General features: G+C 49.9%; 1 protein-coding gene across 2 annotated transcripts in view; it reads right to left on the bottom strand.

Moving 5' to 3' along the window:
- The window catches only part of ALPK3 (alpha kinase 3), a 53851-nt gene extending 42749 nt beyond the window's left edge, over window positions 1-11102 (bottom strand). Inside the window, exons 1-3 of one of the 2 annotated variants that reach the window (XM_082648921.1) lie at window positions 10942-11102; window positions 5758-5796; window positions 2108-2229 (exon numbers count right to left, since the gene is read on the bottom strand). In XM_082648921.1, coding sequence (XP_082505047.1) covers window positions 2108-2229; window positions 5758-5796; window positions 10942-11084 — 304 coding nt within the window. In that variant the 5' untranslated portion in view covers window positions 11085-11102. The remainder of the gene's footprint in view (window positions 1-2107; window positions 2230-5757; window positions 5797-10941) is intronic. The other variant, XM_082648920.1, reaches the window with a different exon arrangement.
- Between the last annotated feature and the right edge of the window lie 9481 nt (window positions 11103-20583).

Genomic DNA, 20583 nt, shown 5'->3' with positions numbered 1-20583 from the left:
AAGAAAGAGACAAATGTGGAATACAAATAAACAAGAAGTCCATTACAGGAGGGGTAAAGGAAATCCACAGGATGATGATGAAGGGAGATCCTAGGATGACGACTGTGTACCAGACGCAGAGAACAACTAAGTCACACTGGAGCAGAATGACTCAAAGGAGAGATAGGTTGAGAGCTTGTCATCATAATGCCTCCTGCTCTTGTACCATCTTTGGGACCTGACGAAGCCACTGGAGGATGCAGCTCAATAAAGCCAGAGAGTAAGCCAAGAAAAAGGAAGACATGAGATCCAGGAAACTGAATCAAACCCAGAAGAAAGGCAAAGGAAAGACCCAGTAGAACAGCTGTGTATTAGGCCTAAAAGGCCACCAGTTCACATAGAATAGGGATGTCTCTAAGGAAAGTAACTGACAGGGTACCGATGGCATTGATCTTGTGGAAAGTTATTTTAAAAGGCTATTAGAGGGACTTGCCTGGTGTCGCAGTGGTTAAGAATCCACCTGCCAATGCAGGGGACACAGGTTCGAGCCCTGGTCTGGGAAGATCCCACATGCCACGGAGCAATTAAACCCGTGCGCCGCAACTACTGAGCCTGCGCTCTGCAGGCCACGAGCCACAACTACTGAGCCCGCGTGCCACAACTACTGAAGCCCGCGTGCCCGGAGCCCATGCTCCACAACAAGAGAAGCCACCGCAATGAGAAGCCCGCACACCACAACCAATAGTATCCCCGGCTCACCACAACTAGAAAAAGCCCGTGTGCAGCAATGAAGACCCAATAAATAAATAAATAAAGGAGATAAGTGAGGGGAAGCAGAGAAGCACAGTAACATAGCAGATGCAGGCATAAGCAAGCAGCATCAGATGCTTCAGAGAGCAAAAGCAGCTTCTCCTCTTCACCAGGTTTGTGGGCTTTGGCAAGTCACCTAACCTATTCTAGTTTCCTCCTTTGTAAAATCTGACTAATAATAGCACTGACTTCACAGGGTTTTGTAAGAATTTGACAACAATGGAAACAGATACATGTTGCAAAAGGTGTTATGCTGTACAAAGTTAAGGGATGCAGGCGCATCTCTGCATCCCTCGGAAGTGTTCTCAGCTTTGAGCACAGAGGGTTCTGGGCAAGGTGAAAACTGCCCAGGGGAATCCAGTCTCAGAGAAGATGTTTAGCTGGTTGGGGCAGACAGGTTCCCCAGAATCAGGACATGTCGTAGCTGGAAACCACCAACGCCCTTGATTTACTGAAAAAAATGGGCTCTTGGAGGGAATCTTGACCTGGTGGTTGCAGAGCTGGGAGAGATAGGCACCCATTGGTGAGTCCTGCAGGCCCTGAAGCAGGTCGGGTTAGTGCAATGGAGCCACTGCTGGGAGGTTTGGGGGAGGGATATAATGCCCAGGGCCAGCTTCCCAGTACCCTCACCCCTTTATTCCCCCCTTCCAAGGAGTATGTCTCTGCTTCCTATTCTGCCAAACTGTTGCTTCAAATTCCACCACGGAGTTCAGTGAAATGCACACATGACAGTCTTCACTTCTAACACTTATACGGTACTTACCGTATGCCAGGTATTATTCCAAATGCTTTGCATGTATTCATACTATTATCGTCCCCACTTTGCAGGTGAGGTGTTCGGCATCACATAATTGGAAAGGGGACAAGCCAGCATTCCAAGCCAGGCAGTCTGTCTCCAGGGTCTGCGGTCAGAATCACTCTACATTATTGCCTCTCAGGCTTGAGACTCCCAAGTTACAAACTACTCAACTGTAAAATGGGGATATTTGAGGAGTAGCCTTGAAAACCTCTTTCGACTGGAGAGCTTCTTTCCTTGGAATAAGATTCATCAGTCGTGTATGTATGCCTGAGGGTGAGGAACCTTTACAGAAGACAGGTTTTGAAGAAGAGCAGGGTGTATATGTGGCTCCAGAATGGGAGGAGAAAGGGACCCCAGCCCACACAGGGAGATGAAACTGGAGAGAAAGCTAAGAAGACAAATGTCAACTTGCACAGTTTCGTGCACACAGCCAACCCCTCTACGTGCCTGTCCCCACAGCCCTCTTAGACCCCGACCTGTGCCGCACCCTGGCATGGATCATACAGACGGCCCCATTACCTGTGACGATGCAGGTGAATCTAACGTCGCTGTCCTCGGACACAGCCCGGGACTTGAGCGTGGTCTCAAATAGCGGCTGGGTCTCCTCTGTTAGCTGAGCAATGACGGAGCAGAAGGTGCTCCTAGGAAAGGCAAAGAACTATTCAGAGCAGCCTTTCTCCCACCTCCACCGCATTATGCCACACCCTGGTGCCCAAGGTAGCTTAAATCTTACCATGTCCATCCGTCATCTCGTGGCCATGGCTCCAGCACCTGGGCAAGTCTTTCCTCCAGAAAGCCTAGGCCTCTTGGCCAGGCTGGGAGCAGGGAAGTTACCAAGGGGCTGAATGGGATCCTGACCCAGACCCATTACAGTAGGCAGCATCTGACCAGAGACCAGACTCCTGAGCATGCCAGACCACCAGTCCTGGCATCCCCATTCCATCCTTATTGTGGAGTCTTGCTTCACACTCCACCTTTCAGGGAAGCTCGTGCATGGGGGATACACACACATGGATAGGCCCAGCCTCAGAGATGGAGACCCCAGCACAGCAGAGCCTCCATTCGTGCCACAGAGGGAAAAGCCAGCCAACCCCATGTATACATAGGTCCTAGGAGCTCAGGGGCCTCTCCTAAAGCTTAGGCTCAGAAGAAAAGCCCCTGCATTTGTGAGCATAGATAGACCCATAGTAGACAAAGAATAAGCTGGTCAATGCCAGGGGTCTAGATCCAAGGGTGGCCTCTAGCTCCTAGGAGTATCAGAAAAGAAAGACTCAAATGAATTCTCACCCTAAAGAGGGCTATGGACTTCCAGTGGAAAGCCAGTCATGGCTCCCTTGCTCCCCCCTTAGATCCACATGCTCAAGTGAATACACAGCTGGCAGCTCCAGGACCAACCAGCAAGACCGCCAAATCACAAACAGATCCACCACTGCAAAAGCCAGGGCTTTCAGTTCCCTCGTGATAGCCCATCTTCCAGAACTCAGGGGCATTTGTGCGCTCACTGAGTCCAGCACAGACTCACCAGCACTGCTCAGCACTTACAGTCCTCTCCTGCCTGCACACACGAGCAAACCACCATGACAAACCCTTCCATGGGCCAGCAGAGACACAATGCATCCCTAGGCGTGACGTGTAACCACATAGCCAGGTTGTGTGGGGCACAAGCCGTGCCCAGCCCTCCTCCCCCTCCCAACTCACACGCCCTCTTGTGAGCAGCAGGGAGGACTGCAAGGGGTAATGTGAAGGGGAGCAGGAGAAACTGCTGTGGGAGAAGACAAATCACTCAGAGCTGCCTTTCTCTGAGCCTCAGAGGAACGGGTAGTCGCCCGCGGGCAGTGTGTGTCTGCCTGTAATCTCTCCACCAGGGGCAGGTAAGAGTCTGTGGGAACACAAGCAAATAGAAGCTAAACCCTACTTTGTGGGGAGGGCTCCACATTCAATTTACCATTTCTGTGGTTATCATTCTGGACTTGAGTTTGAGGAGAAAGGTCACATCCCAGGAAGAGTATCTGGGATCAAGTAAGACTTCTGGACTGAGGGGGTCCAGCCATGGTTTCTGTACAGGAATGCAGATGCCTGGGCCTTTGAGCAGTTGACAGGAGTCCTCCCCCACAAAGACTACCCAGAAAGGGGATCCCAACTTCTCACGTGCCTGAACGCTTGAGTTGGGACTGCAGTTAAGGCTGCCATAACACTCCCTGCCACGCTCTCACCTGGAACCTAAGTAACTTATTAGATGGTTGTAAGAACTGTCTTCTTACAACTTACTGTCCTTTCCTTTCCCTTTTAATCCATTCAAAATAGAAGGTCCTTCAGGATCTAGACTATCAACTCCCTGACACTCGGGAATTTCATCTGAAAACGTTTCTTGCTGCTCTCATGCTAGCAGCAGTTTCTGACTTTGGGGAATACCAGATCCCAACCAACAGTTTCTAAAGGAAAGTGCTATGCCAAAAGTAATCAGACTTCTACGATTTTGCAACTAATTCAAAACATACCTAATTATGTCCTCGCTACATGATCTGAATCCTACCCTACTCATGAACATGAGCCTGGATCTCATATTCAGCTTAGGCTCTTCGGGATGAAGCTGCTTGGGAAAAATCTAAGAAAATAAGCTACTGGTAAGTGAGAAAACAGGAAAATTATGCTTTAAGAAAATTTGCAGTGCTCACACTAGATATTCAACAACAGGTAGTTATGTTATTTCATTACTTTTTTTGAATAAGAAAGAATGTTTATCTTCTCAAACTTTCCAGACTAGGTCCTAACTATATTATTAACTATATTAACTGCTGAAAAGTATAGCTAGAAGAATGCCCTCTAGGAGAGTGGATCTGGGCTACATTTGGGGGGACAGGGAGAGTCACTGCATATACTATCATATTCTACTGAATGTCACCCACTTTCTGTTCCCATTTTCCAAACCACTCAGACATGGGATGGACTCTGAGTCTGCTGCTTCCTGCCCCCTGGAAAGCCAGGAAGTCCATGCATCTGAAAATGGTCTGGTCCCACCCTGACACCTCCAGGTCCTTCCAATTCTGTGACTTCATAAGGATATCACAGCCTGATCATGTGTCTCTATAGAACACCAGAATCACCACTGGTTTTCAACATGTTCAAAGGAACCTAACCCTGCCCTTAGGTTTGGTTATTTACCTTGCTTTAAGTAGACTTCCAAGACCCTCTCTCTTTTAGCACTTACCACACTCTGCTTTGAATTCGTTGTGATACCCTCTCTTCTACCCCTTCAGACAGTGAGCCACCCAGAACAAAGGTCTCTCAGTATTCTTGCCTATCACAGGAAACGTACATGGTAGGCACTAATTATTAGCTATTCAGAAACCAGTTAGCTACGCAGAAATCTTTCTCTGTGTAAAGAAACTGTAGCCAACTCTCCCCAAATCTGCCAGAGTCGGGGATGAGGCCTAAGTGGTTGGAAGTAGCCAGGAAACGTTCCCATTTTGATCATAATTGTCAGTTCTGCCAGGGGTGGAGAGCTATCCCCAGCTAAGGAGGCAAGAGGACAGTCATTCAACAGGCAAACCTGGCCCGTGGGCCTGCTCAGGCCCCGATCTGTCTCTGAAGCAGATTCAGAGAACAAGTTAATGCAGGAATACACTAACATGGTATTCCCTGACCTTACAGGGTTCACAGTCTGCAGAGGTGGAGAGGAGCCAAAGGAGAGGGAAATTGGGAGAAAGAGATGACAGAAGGAGAACTTATGGGACTGAGAAAAAAAATTTTTTTCAAGGAAGTATCCATGGTTAGAAGATAAACAATAAGGTGTCAAACCTAGATATGTGGTTACAAAAACCATGAAAGCCTAGGATGGGGGAGAAATGGGGCACATGACTGGTGGTTCTCTGTTCTGGTCCCATGGTGCCTCTCCCAGGGGCACAGAGATACAGCTGCAGGCATCTCAGGGACCCGGGCCTATTTCTGGGTCCCAGCATCCCTTTCGGATGGTGCATGCAGGCATCAACTCTGGCCCCTGTGAGACCCATGCTCACGTGAGTGCCCTCTCACACCCTCCCCAACCACCCTCCACCTTCCCCTCACCCCATGCAGCCTGGTTAGTGCAAAAGCAGTCACCCAGAGGCCCCTCAATGCCCACACCCAAGAAAAAAAGCAGTCAGAGAAATGTAATGCAATGGTGCGTTTACCTTCCAGAGCTGGGGTGAGACAACCAGTTGCTTGATAAGCTAAGCAAAAACAGCAAATGGAATCATTAGGCCAAAAAAGCAAGGAGAGGAGGAGGAGAAATCAACAACAGTCGGCAAAGTATTAATCGGCCACCATCTGGGGCCCAGGGGCTTTTCTATTAAAAGGGACCAGCTGTCTTAGTTGGCCAGCTCCAGTTAGCAAGTGGCCTCACCACCCGACACAATGTATCTGAAACCAAGAGCTCGTTAAATGCAACAGAGTCCAGGGAAATGGTTAGGCAGGAAGGAGGCCCCCAGGGGCTGAGCTTTGAGAAATGTGTGTCCCAGGTCCTTGAATCACTTGTAGCTTCCTGGCACAGTTCCCCACTCCACAGCAGGCCAGCTTGGGGGCAGCTCCTGCTTCAACCCTCGGCCTTTATGGGGAGAAGAGCCCCCGTTCCTGGAAATCCCCTCACAGGCTGGGAAGGAGACAGGTGGCTTGGAGAACACCCATTAACATGTTAAAGTACGGTTAAACAGACCACGCAAGGCAAACCAGCTGGGAGTGTGAAGAACAGGAGAAGAACAAAGCAGTTAATTCAACAGGAGCCAGGAGGCACCCAGTTCGGTCAGACCAGCCCAAGGCCCTTTACACTTAGAGGCCCTGATCATCCCTCCTGCCCCGGGGGCAGCTGAAAGCGGACACCAGCTAGGGGCTGTGTAGGCCACTGGGGGGTGAGGACTCACACAGAGCTGCCCCTTAGTGGAGATCCAGCCCACTTGACATGAGTCAACTTTTGCCTCTGCCTCCAGTTTTCCTAACACAAATATCTCCAGTGGAGTCTAGGGCCACCATCTCCCACCGCTCCCTGGGCGATCTCAGGGGCCACCCAACCACACTCACTCCCTTCAGTCTGTCCCCACCATAAGAATAGCTCTCCCTTCGTTATCAGCAGTCCAGTCTGCTCAATGGAACTCTGTCTGCATCTCTGACCACTGACAGCCTGTATCTTTATAAACAAAAAAAACCAAACTCATCCTCTACCCCAAAACATGGCTTCCACTCCAGGGCTCCTGGGTTTGTGGATACTACCAGCACTCTCCTGAAGCTGTAAATCCGCCATCTTGGACTCCTCCTTCTCCCTCCCAAGTCCAGTTAGTCCATAATTCTAGGCCCTTCTTTCTCCTTTTCTATTCCTGCTGCTGTGTTCTGATCTAGACCCTCGTGCCTCCATATTGGATGAGCACACAATCCCCTTCTCCTTCACCCGTCATCACACCACCTCTCTGGAAAAAAAAAAAGCTACAATCCCCCCACTGTGTATTATATTGAGTCTCAACTCCTTGACTGGGCACTTAAGGCCCTCCCTCACCTACTCGCACCCCATCACACACGGTTCTCTACTTCCCAATACTCAGGTTCCACTGTAACCAGACCTGTCGCCTAACTGGCATGGACAGGTCCATTCCTGGCCTCTGAGACTTCACTTTTGTCCTCTCTGCTCAGAAAGCCCTCCCTCTTTCCTTCTGCTCACTTAAATCCTGCCTACCCAGCCTTCAAACCTAGCTCTTGTAGCTTCTGTAGCTCTTGGCACAGTGCTAGGCATACAGTGGGTCTTCAACCTCTGTTTTATGGAAGAAAGAGGGAGAAAGAGGGAGGAGGAGGGAGGGAGAGAAGGGAAGTATTTCTTTCAGTCTGGAAGGGTCCTGCCCCCCAGAGGGAGCTGCTGCTCCAGAATGCAGCTGCCTTTGCTCACAGCTTCAAAAACCCTCTGGAGGCCAAGAGGGCACACCTCCCGTGGTTTCAAGGCACTAGCCAACTCCATCCTTTCCTGACCATGAACTTCCTTTGCCTTTCTCCTCAGAGTGGAGAGATTTCTCCCTTGTTGGGTCTGGATTTCTTCCCTAGGAGGCAGAGGGAGAGAATCAGCTCTCTAATTCAGACAGAAAACGATAGGTTCCACCTGCAAGTGGGCAAGGGTCTGAACTGTGATAGTGACCCCTCCCTGGCTCTCTCTAGGGCTGGTTGTGACGCTCTGCTCCCTGGCTCCATCATCCTGCTTTCTCTAGGCCTCACCCTTACATAATTAGCCATGTCAGGAGGAGTCCTGGGCTGTGGAGGCACCTTGTCTTCAGAAGGTGCCTGTGCGCTGCTGACTGGGCCAGAGGTAGGTTCAGGGCTCTCACCCAGGAAGGGAACTCCCCATTTACTGACTGTGAGTGAGTCAGAATTAGAGGCATCAAATGTTGGGGTAGAAAGGCTAAAAGAGTTCTTAATGATACCTTCATTTTATAGAATGGACATTCAGGGCCCAGGAAGGAAAGGTCTCTTCATAAAGGAGAAAAGTAGGCCTGGGGGGAGAGGGGGCGGCAGCGTGGGGGACCAGGACTGGCCCTGGAAGCTGGGGCCTCCCATTCTTCCTGGCTTTCATATATTCTGGGACATAAAAGGCCCTCAGAAAGTCCTGGCCTGTTGCCTCAGTTTCCCTGAAAGCCCTAGACAACCTGCCTGACCCAAGCAGAACAGAAGAGGTGTCACAAAGCTATAGCAAATATCATGGGCTCTGCTGCTCCTCCGAGCCCACTTGGACCAGAGTGTCCAAGAAACGAGTGGTCAGAGATTTCTGGAACTTCTAAGTGTCCCTCGGCAGCAAGTTAGTAATAACTGCAACCACCCGACTGTGGTTCCTTAACCTACTCTAGCTTACCCATGCCCCACCTTCCTATAGGGGTGAGGTCCTAGAGGCTGGATGCCCTAGGAGGGAGGGCCTACAATTTGGGGGGATTACTTGCATGTTGAACCTCTGACCCCAGGGGTACTGGAAATATCCTTGAGCTGACTACGGACTGGAAATCCCTCCAGGGTTGGAGGAAGGAAAGGTATGCACAGGAAGACAGGTTCTAGACCTGGGCCAAGGCTTCTGGTGGCCTGGCTCACAGCCCAGCTGTCCATCGGCTCCCAGGGGCAGCCTACCCTCCCAAGGTCCCATGAGAATGATGACTCACAAGCTCTGTGATAGCTGTGTATCAAGGTAGACCCGAAAACACTGAAGTCAAGAGTGAGTGGGACGGAACCTGCCTCTTGATCAGAATTCTTGGATAGTCAGGGCTCATCTAGGCTGGAGCCAGGGTTAACTGGCAAAGTCCTCAAGGGACCCTCTTTCTCCTCCATCTCTTGGGCTCTCTTCCCACACCCACAGGCAGTCAGGTTGCTCTGAGAGACAGAAGACTATATGGTTGCCTGCTCTAACACAGGAATCAGGCCTTGATAGACGGCTGTGAACTGCCTCCGCCCCAAGTACCCAACACAGCCCCATTCACTTTCACAGTCTCCCCTCTTTGGCCAGAGGTTTTTCCAGAGGTAAGAGAAACCTAGCCTTCTTTGTCTCTCAGGACCGGGGACGGGGCGGGGGTCTGTGGCCAGGTGGCAGAGGCAAAACCACAGCCCACAGTCCTGGGCTAGAAAACCCTCTCTCCCACTGCCCCAGCCCTGCCCCTCCAAACACTTGATGAAAAGAGTCTCCATTTAAGAACATTCTCACTTAGGTCCAAAGGGACTGAAGCCAGACATTTCTAATCCACTTGCAGTTCTCAGGCTGACACACTGCTTTGCACTCATCACATGTGCAATTGTATCTACCATACAACTTCTCAGGTGGCAGCTGGAGAGTGGACATGTGTCCACTCTCCAGCCTTTTTCCTAACAGCCCAGATCCCCTGCCCTCCCAGTTCTGCCTGGTTTTCAAGCCACCCCAATGCTGTCTCTGAGAAGGGCCCTGCATCCCGCTTCTCCTTGTTCCATTGGTATTGACAAAGGCCAGACACAGGAGGCAAAGCCCAGACAAATCACTGTGACAAGTATGAGACAAGCGTGAGGCTCCTGGAAGGCAGTCAGCTTCACCATGGACTGGAGTAAATATACAAATGTCATTCCAGTTTTTCCATAGAGCCAGTGGCTAGGAGGAAGGGGCATTCTTTCTGGCAGCCAGGGACCTTGTCGAGTCTGACTCAATCACTAACACCAGCCCTCAGCCCTGTCCCAGACATGTGACACAATTTGACGAGTTTTATGCAGAAACCGGTTCCGGTTACATTTGAACTTTTCCAACTCCAAGGTCAACAGAACTCAGCCAATCCACGAGGAAGTGCCTGGGACTTTTCCTGAATGTCCTTGATGCCTGTTTTTGTGCTGTTTTAAGAACGGAGGACAAGAAGTCTCCAGACAGCTTCTCAGAGGACTGGCTGTTTTCTGTGTGACCTACGGTAAGACAAGTTCTGGGGCTGTGACACAACCACTAACCCAATAGCCAACCATCACAATTCCCTTTGGAATAGACTCCAGAGTTGGAGGGAAACGAAGCTGTCCAGAGGGGACAGGAAGTGTCCGTCTCCATGGTAATGAACGTGTTCCTGTGTGTCTGGGTGCCTTTGAGTGCCAAAATGCCCCTCTATTGTCTGCAAGTCTTTACACGGGTGGGTAGCCTAGCTCCCAAAACAAAGCATCCACACCTCTTTAATTCTTGGAAGAGAAGTAAAGGGCTCATCATTTCGGCCCCTTCCCTTGGCATCCCAGTCCCCCAGACTGGGCAGGGAAACTGGCTTCCTCAGAGCCACAAGCTCTGAATCTTCAGGCCGGGCCGACCAGCACCTCGAGCAATCCCTTCACCTCACCAGCTCCCACCGAGATCCCGGGGAAGACCAAAGTCCTGGGCCCAGGGGAAGACCCTTCTCTAAAGAGTTTATTTTTTCCGCTGAATCCGGAGCGAAGCAGCCCCCTTCAGGGCAGTGCCCCTAGCGCCCCCCACGTCTCCCTCTCCCCTGCCCACCCCCGAGAATGTTCTCCCCCTCCCTTCCAGCCGGCAAGAATGTCAGCCTCTCTGGCTTTCCTTATCGCGAGCTGTGGAATCCGAGGCCCGGGAGTAGCTGAGCGAGGGGCGAGAGTGAGGTAGGGGAGATAAGGAGAGCGTTCAGGCCCCTGTGAAATCACCCCAAAGTAGGGCCTTCCTCGTCCCCAGAGCCTCGCATTGCCGGAGGCTAGAGGCCCACGGGCCATGAGAGGTCAGGGGAGCCGTGAGGGGCCGTGAGGGCCGGTCCGGCCTGACCATGTCCCCAGGCCTCGGGCCGGCGCTCCAAGGGCCCATCCGAAGGCCTCCGCCCTCCCCACACGCCGCCCCGGCCCGGCCCGGCCCCCAGGGCGCGACTCACCTCGTCTCGGGCCGCACGCTGAGCAGGTAGCTGCGGCTGGCGGGGCTGGGGATCCACATGGGCCCGTCGTCCTCGCCGTCGCCCCCCGCCCCGGACCGTCCGCCCGAGCCCCAGCCGCGGCCGGGGGCCCTCCGTGACCCCATGCTGCTGCCGGCCCGCGCCCGCCGCCGGCCCCTGCCCTTTCTCCAGGCCCCCGCCCGCCAGGACCGCGCCGCCGGCCGCCGCTCCCGCCCGCGGCAGACGCGCGCCCCTATTTATAGCCGCGGGCCAGGCCGTCGTCACCTGCTGCTGTCCCTCCCCCGGCCCGGCCAGCGCGGCCTCCGAGGCGCCGGGGGGCGCCGGGCCGCGGGGGCCTCGCCAGCCCCAACAGGCCGTGCGCGAGGGTCCGTCGATTCCTTCCCTCAGCCCACCGCCCGACGTGTGTGGAGCGCCCCCTCCGCGCCAGCAGCCGCCCTGGCGTCGGGGCCAGCCGCCCGGGGAGGCCTCCCGGAGCTAGAGGGGAAAGGGGGGTGCGGTTCTTGAAAGGCGACCAAGCATATGCCCTTCACCAGGTCCCTAGGACCCAGGCTTCCTGCCAACCTTCCTTTCCTGCTCGCGCCCCCGTTTCGCAGGTGTGGAAGCTCGGGCTCTTCGGCCTTTGCCAAGGGGAAGGTGCAGAAGTACCCAAGGAGCTGCGTGGGGTGTGCGACCCAAAGCCCTGGAAGGCGAAAGAAGCGGGGGGCAGGGGGCGCGAGGGGGCGGAAAAGCTGCTCGGAACCTGGGGTGCTGGATCCAGTGGGAGACCAGGGAGCCAGGGACCCGCCCCTCTTGCTGGTAGCAGCCCTGACTGACCCTGGCCTTGCCAGCGGCTGTTGATCCAGCACTTAGACAAACCCAAACCCACATACCTGCATAAGTGACCTCAGTTCCGGAGGAGGCCAGTACTCCTCAGAATGTTCCTCTCCATTATCTAGTAGATTAGGGGTTCAGTAAACACCTCTAGAATAATTGAACCTCCTTCTCCACCCTGTTCAGTCTCGATTTCCCAGCACCCGAGGGGGAAATGGGCTGAGTCCTAATGCCCAGAAAAACAATCATTCAACAATTTCTGAGAGCAAAATTCTAATCACTGTGTAAACCTGGTTGTAAATATTGGGAATGACCACAGTCTGTTTACCCATTCTTTCGTTTCCTACATCCTTGAGAGCATCCAGAAAGTACCTGGAGCTGGATGGTTATAATTATTAGAAAGTTGGAGGGCTTCCCTGGTGGCGCAGTGGTTGAGAATCTGCTTGCCAATGCAGGGGACACGGGTTCGAACCCTGGTCTGGGAAGATCCCACATGCCGCAGAGCAATTAAGCCCATGCGCCACAACTACAAAGCCTGAGCCCTAGAGCCTATGAGCCACAAATACTGATCCCGAGTGCCACAACTACTGAAGCTCACGCACCTAGAGCCCGTGCTCCACAACAAGAGAAGCCACCGCAATGAGAAGCCTGTGTACTACAACAAAGAGTAGCCCCTGCTCGCTGCAGCTAGAGAAAGCCCGCGTGCAGCAACAAAGACCCAATGCAGCCAGAAAGAAAGAAAGAAAATTGGAGCAAAGGAGTACAACCCCTCTGTTCTAGAAGCTACACTCACATCCCCACTCCTTTTGGAAATGGCTCTTCCTTCACTTTCACTGTGTGGTTCCGATGGCAACTGCCTTGATCCTACATGTTCCCTTCCCCCAACTCCCCACACCCTCCCTTCTGACTCAAGCCAGTCTATTCATGGTACCCATCTCCCTGACTACAGAAGCAAGCATCAGACCCAAGCTGTGTCAGTCAAGGTTCTTCACCAATATGTTTTCTCCTGGAATTGGGAAAGAAAACCTGTCCCTCTGTGGTGGAAAGCTGTGAGCTGCAAGGTCCCAGCTTTTAGCAGCCATGTTTCTTGCTGTGTGGAGGAGGCCAGTCTGCAGTGAGGAAGAAGGAAGCTGACACAGAGAGAAGCAAAGGCAAGGGGTACAGCGTCCTGATGGCTTTCAGGTGCCTTGTTGCAAGTGTTCCTGTGATCCACCTTTGTCCATGGTCTTCCAGCAGTTTGGCAGCTCAACCATTTCCTGGAGTCCATACCCCAAAAGTTCTCCCTTTGCTCAAGCTGATTCAAGTTAGGCTTCTATTAGTGGAATCTAAGAGTCCTAACCAATACTAAAGCCTCATCTCCTAATGAGCCCGAATTTGCCAAATTTGACCACATGCCCCCATTCATCCTTGTTCTTGGCTCTCTGGAGGTGGGCATATTAAAATCTCTTCTGTTGTCTACAGGACAGTCCTGCACATATCTGAAAGCCTGCTTGGAGTTTTGGTTCATTTGTTGAAGTGATTACCCATGTATCGGGCTAGAGCACATGTGCTAGAGGCAAGGGTCACAGGATCTGTGCCTTCAAGAATCTTATGGTCTCATGGGGGAGACAGGAATATAAGCAAAACACAATGCAAGGTGAAATGTACAATTATAAAGCCATGCATAGGGGAGCATAAAGTATAGAAGAAAGAGTGGTTAGTTCTGTCTGGGGATTTGGTTAGGACAGTTTACAAGGAAGAAACTAAAGCTGAAGAAGGGTTTTGATAATTGCGTAGGCAATTATCACAAATAGACTCACAAATAGACTCTTGTGGGTGGGGGCAGGTGGACAGAATATTCCAGATGAGGGAATAGTATGCACAAAGATATGGAGGTGTGAAGCAGCTTGGCATTCATGTCACTCAAGTGTAAAGGATTTGAGCAAACAGAGAGAGAAGTGGATTAGGCAGAGGCCAGATCCTGAAGGCCTCGCCTAGTACAACGAAGAACCTAGAATTCCCTTTCAGGCCATTTCTCACGACAGTGGATATGGTGCTGCTAGTTATGCCAGTGACTCTCCAATTTATCAATTTCCTTTTGAAAATGTTACACACATACCCCCACAGAGGTCAAACCAGAGCAGCCCACGATTGAATTAGCACCTCTCTGGGTCTGGGCTCCACACAATTAGCAACAACTTTTCTTTTTCTCCTTTGGCTGCCTTGGGTCTTCCTTGCTCCTGCGGGCTTTCTCTAGTTGCGGCGAGCGGGGGCTACTCTTCGTTGTGGTGCACCGCCTTCTCATTACAGTGGCTTCTCTTGTTGTGGAGCACGGGCTCTAGGTGCGCGAGCTTCAGTAGTTGTGGCACGTGGGCTCAGTAGTTGCGGCTTGCGGGCTCAGTAGTTGCAGCTCACGGGCTCTAGGGCGCAGGCTCAGTAGTTGTGGTGCACGGGCTTAGTTGCTCCGCAGCATGTGGGATCTTCCCGGACCAGGGATCTATCCCGTGTCCCCTGCATTGGCAGGCGGATTCTAATCCACTGCACCACCAGGGAAGTCCCAGCAACAACTTTTTTGGCAGCCAAATTATTTCACTGATCCCGAGCCTGTAAAGTTTCAACATGAACCACTGTTCCCCTAAGTCTTTCCCACTCCTGCTTATAAAGTCTTTTTTTATCGTAAGTGCAAACTTTCACCTTTTTTTTAAAGTTAAATCTCATGTTCTTCATCACACGTTCCCTTTCCTTCTTATCTGACTCTTTTTGAATTCTGCTCCTGTCATCCATTGTATAATCTGTCCTTCCCAGCTTCTTGCTATATGCCAATTTAACAAGCAGACTTTCATGATGATACGGGCACAGCTGAGTAAGGAGTGTCAAGGCATTCAAGGATGGAGAGATGGAAAAGGCACAGTCTCTTTCCTGGATTTACTGCCTAGCAGGAGAGAGAGGATATGTAAAGTGTTGTTTTAACAAGCACTAGGCTAGAAATCCAGAGACTCAGGTTGTAATCCTGCTCTTCCACTGAGTGGCTGTGTGACCTTGGGCAAGTGGCTCACCATCCCTGAGCTTTATCTTTCTCCTTTGTTAACAGGAGTGAGGTCATGATCCTTTATGATCCTGAAGGTCATAGCTGTTGATTCAGCAAGTATTTATTAAGTCTCACTGCTGACTACTACACGCCAGGCATTATGGCAGTACTGAGGGTGCAGAAATGAATGTTACAGTCTCTACCCTTGAGAACCTCTCAAGCCTGAAAGAAAGACAGAAAATAAAAACAGAATCGCCATCAATCCTCTAATAGAGGTTTGCACATGAGAGCACAGAGGAGCGCGTGCTGTGGTTCTGTGTTTGGAAATAACCATAATACAAGGCAGGCAGTGTTTGCTATTAAATAGGAGTACTGATGAAGCGTGGTAGGAACTTGCTACTGGTGCCAGGATCCCCTCTCCCGATTGTTTTGAACTTCCTGGGGCCCCAGAGTAAACTGGGTGCCCGTGGTAAGAAAATCTTGGGCTACTGTTAATTAACATCTTTAGCTCAGTGTAACAAGGGAAGCTACTCTCAGACTACGACAGGGTCTCCCAGGACATTCCGACTCAACTACATTAGCTCCTCTCAACAAGGTCTGGATGAGTTTGAACATGACTTTTATTTTGAATTAGTCCCATCCCTGCCCTTCCTACTCAGCTCTCTCTCTACTAATACTAACAAAATTCCAAGGGAACAATCCACCTTCCTTTGAAGCACTGGCCAAGGGCATACGTTACCTCATATTTATTAGCTATCAGGACACCATTCCACATTTCTCATCATCTTCTACCTGAACTTATTGAATTCAGGCCACCTCACACTGAGTGCCACCGTGCAGCAGGCTCTGGTCCCCTGCCTCTCTAATAACTCAGCCAACAACCTGGCAGCAGGTCCATGGACTTCATCCTCTCAGAGACCTTCACCCCCACCTCCCTTTAGCAACCCAATCAAATGTCCACCACTTGAACCTCGTCAGAGGAATTTCTCCACCTCTAAAATGCCATCCTGTTATCCTTCCATGTACCAAGCCTGCCTTCGGCTTTAGGGCAACTCCAGTCTCCAACTCCCCCATAACTTCTCCGCTCATGAGTTCCTTCCCGACTTCTTTATGATGCCCATCCCATCCCCATCTACACACAGACACAGTGTAGAGTGGACAGTAACTTCAACTACAACCATACTTTCCTCAGGGATCTCATTTCACTTGCCCCTTGACCTTCTACTAAGTTTGCCTTGCTGGTTCATAACCTGCAGTCTGGCTGTGGGCTTCTTGCTCTGAGGCTGGCCAACATTTCTGGTTTCCAACCAGAGTCCGATCTCAGGCAGCTTGGCAATCCTTTGACATTTCCCCAATCTGACCTTTTCCTTTCCCTATAGCAACTGTTCCAAACAAGATTCCAACCTCCCCTCGCCTTCCTCGCTTGCAGTGGTCAACTATTCCTTCAAAATACAGGGACAAGTGAGACCATTGGTGAGAACTTCCACTTTGAAGGAGGACAGGTTAGCTGTATCATTCCTGAGTTGCACTAATCTCTGCTTCAAAATGTATACTGTTCCTTCCAAGGCGCTCAAACTTCTGCTCTATCAGCTCTTCCCATCCTCCCCTGCCCAGCCTCCTTCCTCACAACCTGTGAGGATTGATCATGTTTGTTTTCCCTGAAATATTTACCTTATCTTTCACTTCCCTTTACTACCTTTACTTCTCCAAAGAGATCAAAGGAAACCAGTCACGTTTTCAAGCAGTAATGGGTTACCAGAATTGGGTGATAAAGTGCAAACTTTGGCCTCCTGAACAAAGCAGAAGCGTCCCCACAACCAGAGCTGAAACAGACGTCAGAGCCAGGCCTGCCCAACAAGAGTGGCCAGATGCCAGTGCCTGAGTGTCACCATGGAGCTCCTAGGGGTCAGAAGAGGTCCCTGGCCGGGGGTAGGAAGAAGTCTGAGTGGAAGCACATGTGGCCCCAGCTGTGAGGAGGGGAGGAAATGGGGGCAGGGACCACTCAGGGTTGGCAGGAAGAGAACTTGGCCTCTACCTCTAGCCTTGTCCTGCCACTGTGAAGCCTCAGCACTCTCTAGGACACTTCTGTTGGGGGTCCCCCCAGCCTGTGTATGGACATCTCCAGGGATTAGAAATATGCTACTCCTCCAGGTGGCCCATTTCACTTTTAGGAGGATCTTCCTTTTATGGAGTCTAATTCTGTTCTGCCTTCTGAGGCCACACAGAGGAAATCTAGACTCCTTTTTGATATAATAGCCTTGCAAAGGTATAAAAAAAGTGATCATGAAACATCTCTTTTCTTGATGAAACCTCAAGTTCCTTCAAGAGCGCCTTGAGTGAAATGGCACTGAGGGTCCCGCACCAAGCTGGATGGTCCCCTCTGAACGTGTCCACTTTGCCAATGTCCACCTTAAGCTACTGTGCCATGAATGTCACACTTCACAGGTGAGCTCTTCAAGGGAAAGTACAACTATCATCAACCTCACTCTGGTCAGTAGACTTTCAAGATCTTATTTTGCTTTTCTGGCACCTGTGTGGACTCAGGCTGAAGTACCCTTTTCCACAAGCTTTGGCACAGGAATTGAGGTCAGAGGTCAGTGACACCTTCCTTATGAAGCATCATCAGCTTCCACACCAGTTATCAAAGCTCCCCAGACCTATGGCCCATCTCAGTGCAAGTCATTAGTAGCATAGTAAGTTAATCAAACACAGGTCCATCCCCCCAGTTTGCTCTATTTTTCCTTCTCTTGATTCCACTCGTTTTAAAGGTCTCAGCCCTGAGCTCAACAAAGCCCTAGATTTCTGCTGGCCCTGCCCTCCTGTAGGAAACTTCTGCCCTTCTGCTGCAAGCTGCCCTTCCTGCCAGCCAATCTGCAGTGCTCTAGACTGCTTGTCTGACCTCCCTCCAAGAGCTCCCACAGCTCCCAGCTCAAGGCAGCTGGGTGGAGACTCTAGGTCCTGCTGCTCTGGGATGAGCTGGCCACTCTGGCACTCCAGGGACTGGAGATGTGGCCACAGCCATGCCGGGGTAAGTGGACACCAATTAAAGGATTACTGGCAACAAGAAGCCACTCCTGATTCTGGTTTGATTGGACAGGGAATTTGGGACTCAAGTGTAGAGCTGCCCCAGCCAGGTGCCCTCCCCAGTCCACCTATTCTGATTCAACATCCGATTAGAGGGGCCAGGAATTTCTGCCTCAAATTGTAGGTCCCTTCCAGAATAAAGTTACCATTACCTGAGAGGGTGACTCTGTGGTCAGGGGGCAGCAGTTAGGTGGTCAGGCCCAGGACACAAACTCCACATTCTTAGAAAGACACCATCCCAGCCCAGTCCTCTCCGGGTCTTCTTGCAGAGTGAACTGGTCCTTTTCCTTCCTTTCAAGTCTTTTTTTAAGGGTCCTTCTGTATCTCAGCCGGCCCTCCTTTTCCACAACAGCTATATCTTCTCATTCTTTAAAACATGCCAATACATCCTGGCAATAGTTGCTGCAATTACTGCTCAACCCAAGGGATGCCATTGACAAACCAAGCCACTGCCTCCATTTTTGCTAGCACCTGCCACACTTCCTTCTAATCAGCTACTCCTACTTTCTAACCCCACCACCACCATCATCACCCATCCTAAAAGGCAAGTGTTATTTCCAGGTTCTAAACTCTCTGCCTGTTCTAACTCTCCTGCCTGCTCCTTCCCAACTTTCTGTGCCTTTCCTTACCATCACCTCCCCACTCCCCTCACCTCATGTTCTCCTTTTCCCCATTTAAAAATCGTATTCAAAACCCTCCTCAGATCCAGCCGAGGGTAGAAATGCGACACCTCCTTCTCAGGCGAAGAGCTTCTTAGAAAGCAGAACTCACCTTCCTCCTCAGATACCAAAAATATGCAACCTTGTCTATATGCACAATGGGTCTTAGGGCAAAATTACAAGCAACTTGGTCTAAGGACTAGAAAACCCCCGGAGGAAAATAGGAATTGTATACAGTGTGCCCTGGGCTATAACTGAAAAGGGAGGCCTGGAAACAGTGGAGATCCTAGTTTAAAATATCAAAGAGCAGCTAAATTACTCACTTCAAGCATCAAAGGTACAATCAACTTTCTCCGTTTTCACAGAAAATAGAGGCAAAGACTATGGGATTAAGTTTTACAAGTAATATCTAGTAGACTTTAGTCTATTTATATCTATCTATCTATAAATAATACCATGCCCATCCATGAAATGAGATGGTGCTACTGACCCACTGTCACATGAGCACTCACTACGGTGGAGGCTTTTCCAATTTTAGAATTGACTTAAATGGCTTTATCGTATCCTTTTGACACATATTCCATACAATCACTTACACATTTGTTGAGTTTTCAGTATTCATGCACTAAAAACTCAATTTCAATTTGCAAATAATAGTAAATATTATAAAAAATAAGAGCATGTTAAAAGGCCAATACGTGACACAATGAACTAGTTCAAGAATTCATCTGGACCTAGGTCTCTAATGAATAGATACCTGGGAAATAGAAGAATCTGAAGATGCTTTGGAATTACAAAATAAACAGTTCAAACTTGGAAAGGCTTGACAAAAGCCAAAAGAAATAGTTACTCATAAAAGAACTAGAATTCTAATTGAAAAAGCAGAAATCTGATGCAAATTTAAATATAAATAAATGCAAATAAAAGTGATATTGCCTTGGGGGAGGGGGCCAGTGGGGGGGGGGTCTTCCATTTTTGTGTATATCTAGGCCAAAAGTCAATACATAAATAAAACAATTAAACAAAGGAAGAAATTCAATAAGAGATCTTGCCTTTAGGAAAGTCCCCTCTATTTTTACATAAATATATACAGGATCAAGAAGATAAAATCTAACCAGGCTCAATTCTAGATCCCCAGGAATTTAAAACTCCCGCCCCCCCCACCCCCAATTTGACAGATGCAAGAACTGAGGCCAAGAGAGATCAAATGACTTAGTTACAGAATCCAGACTGGAACCTAGGGCTCTTGATTTCTAGTCCCTGGATTTCTTCATTCCATTACACTGCCAGTGAGTTTATTCTCAAGGCTATGTAGAAACAGGGAAAATGTCCAGACATAATGTTAAGTAGAAAAAAGTAGGATACAAAATCAGAGGCAGTGCAGTGCTAGTCACACCTGAGTAATCTCAGATCTGCCCCTTACTAGTTCCATGACCTTAGGGTCAACCACTCTGAACCTCCAAAAGAATAATAGTAGTATTGATATTTATCTCATAGGATTGTTATGAGACTAAACAGGAGAAAGAATGTGAGAATAATGTCTGTCATATAGAAATGTTTGATGTTAACCACTGTTATTATCATAATTATACCATAAACTCAGCTGTGAACAGAACAAGGACTGGAAAATGATATGCAAAAATGAAAACAACTGCAAAGATGGGATTATAAATATGCATGTTTTTTATTTCTCTAATAATGCTATATCATTTTCCAATAAGAAAACGGTGTTTTGTTTGTTTTTTTTTTCAGCCGTACCGCGCGGCTTGCAGGATCTTAGTTCCCCAACCAGGGATCAAACCCAGACCCCTGTGGTGGAAGCATGGAGCCCTAACCACTGGACGACCAGGGAATTCCCCAAGAAAAAAGCATTTTAAATAGAGACCTAAAACAAAAAAACAAACCCATACTGGGACTTGAGTCTTAGTCTGCTCTTTCCTCCAGAGGGACTGAAGGCTCCCAGTTTCTAAGACTGCTGTGGCAACTGTTGGTGGAAAAGGTCAGGCTTTGGACAACAGCCTGAATCCCCTGGAAAAGACAGGGAGAAATGTTCCAGAATCCAGA

This window comes from Grampus griseus (genome assembly GCF_964374135.1).
Source record: "Grampus griseus genome assembly, chromosome: 2".
Taxonomy (NCBI): domain Eukaryota; kingdom Metazoa; phylum Chordata; class Mammalia; order Artiodactyla; family Delphinidae; genus Grampus; species Grampus griseus.
This window is presented reverse-complemented; position numbering and strand designations above follow the sequence as displayed.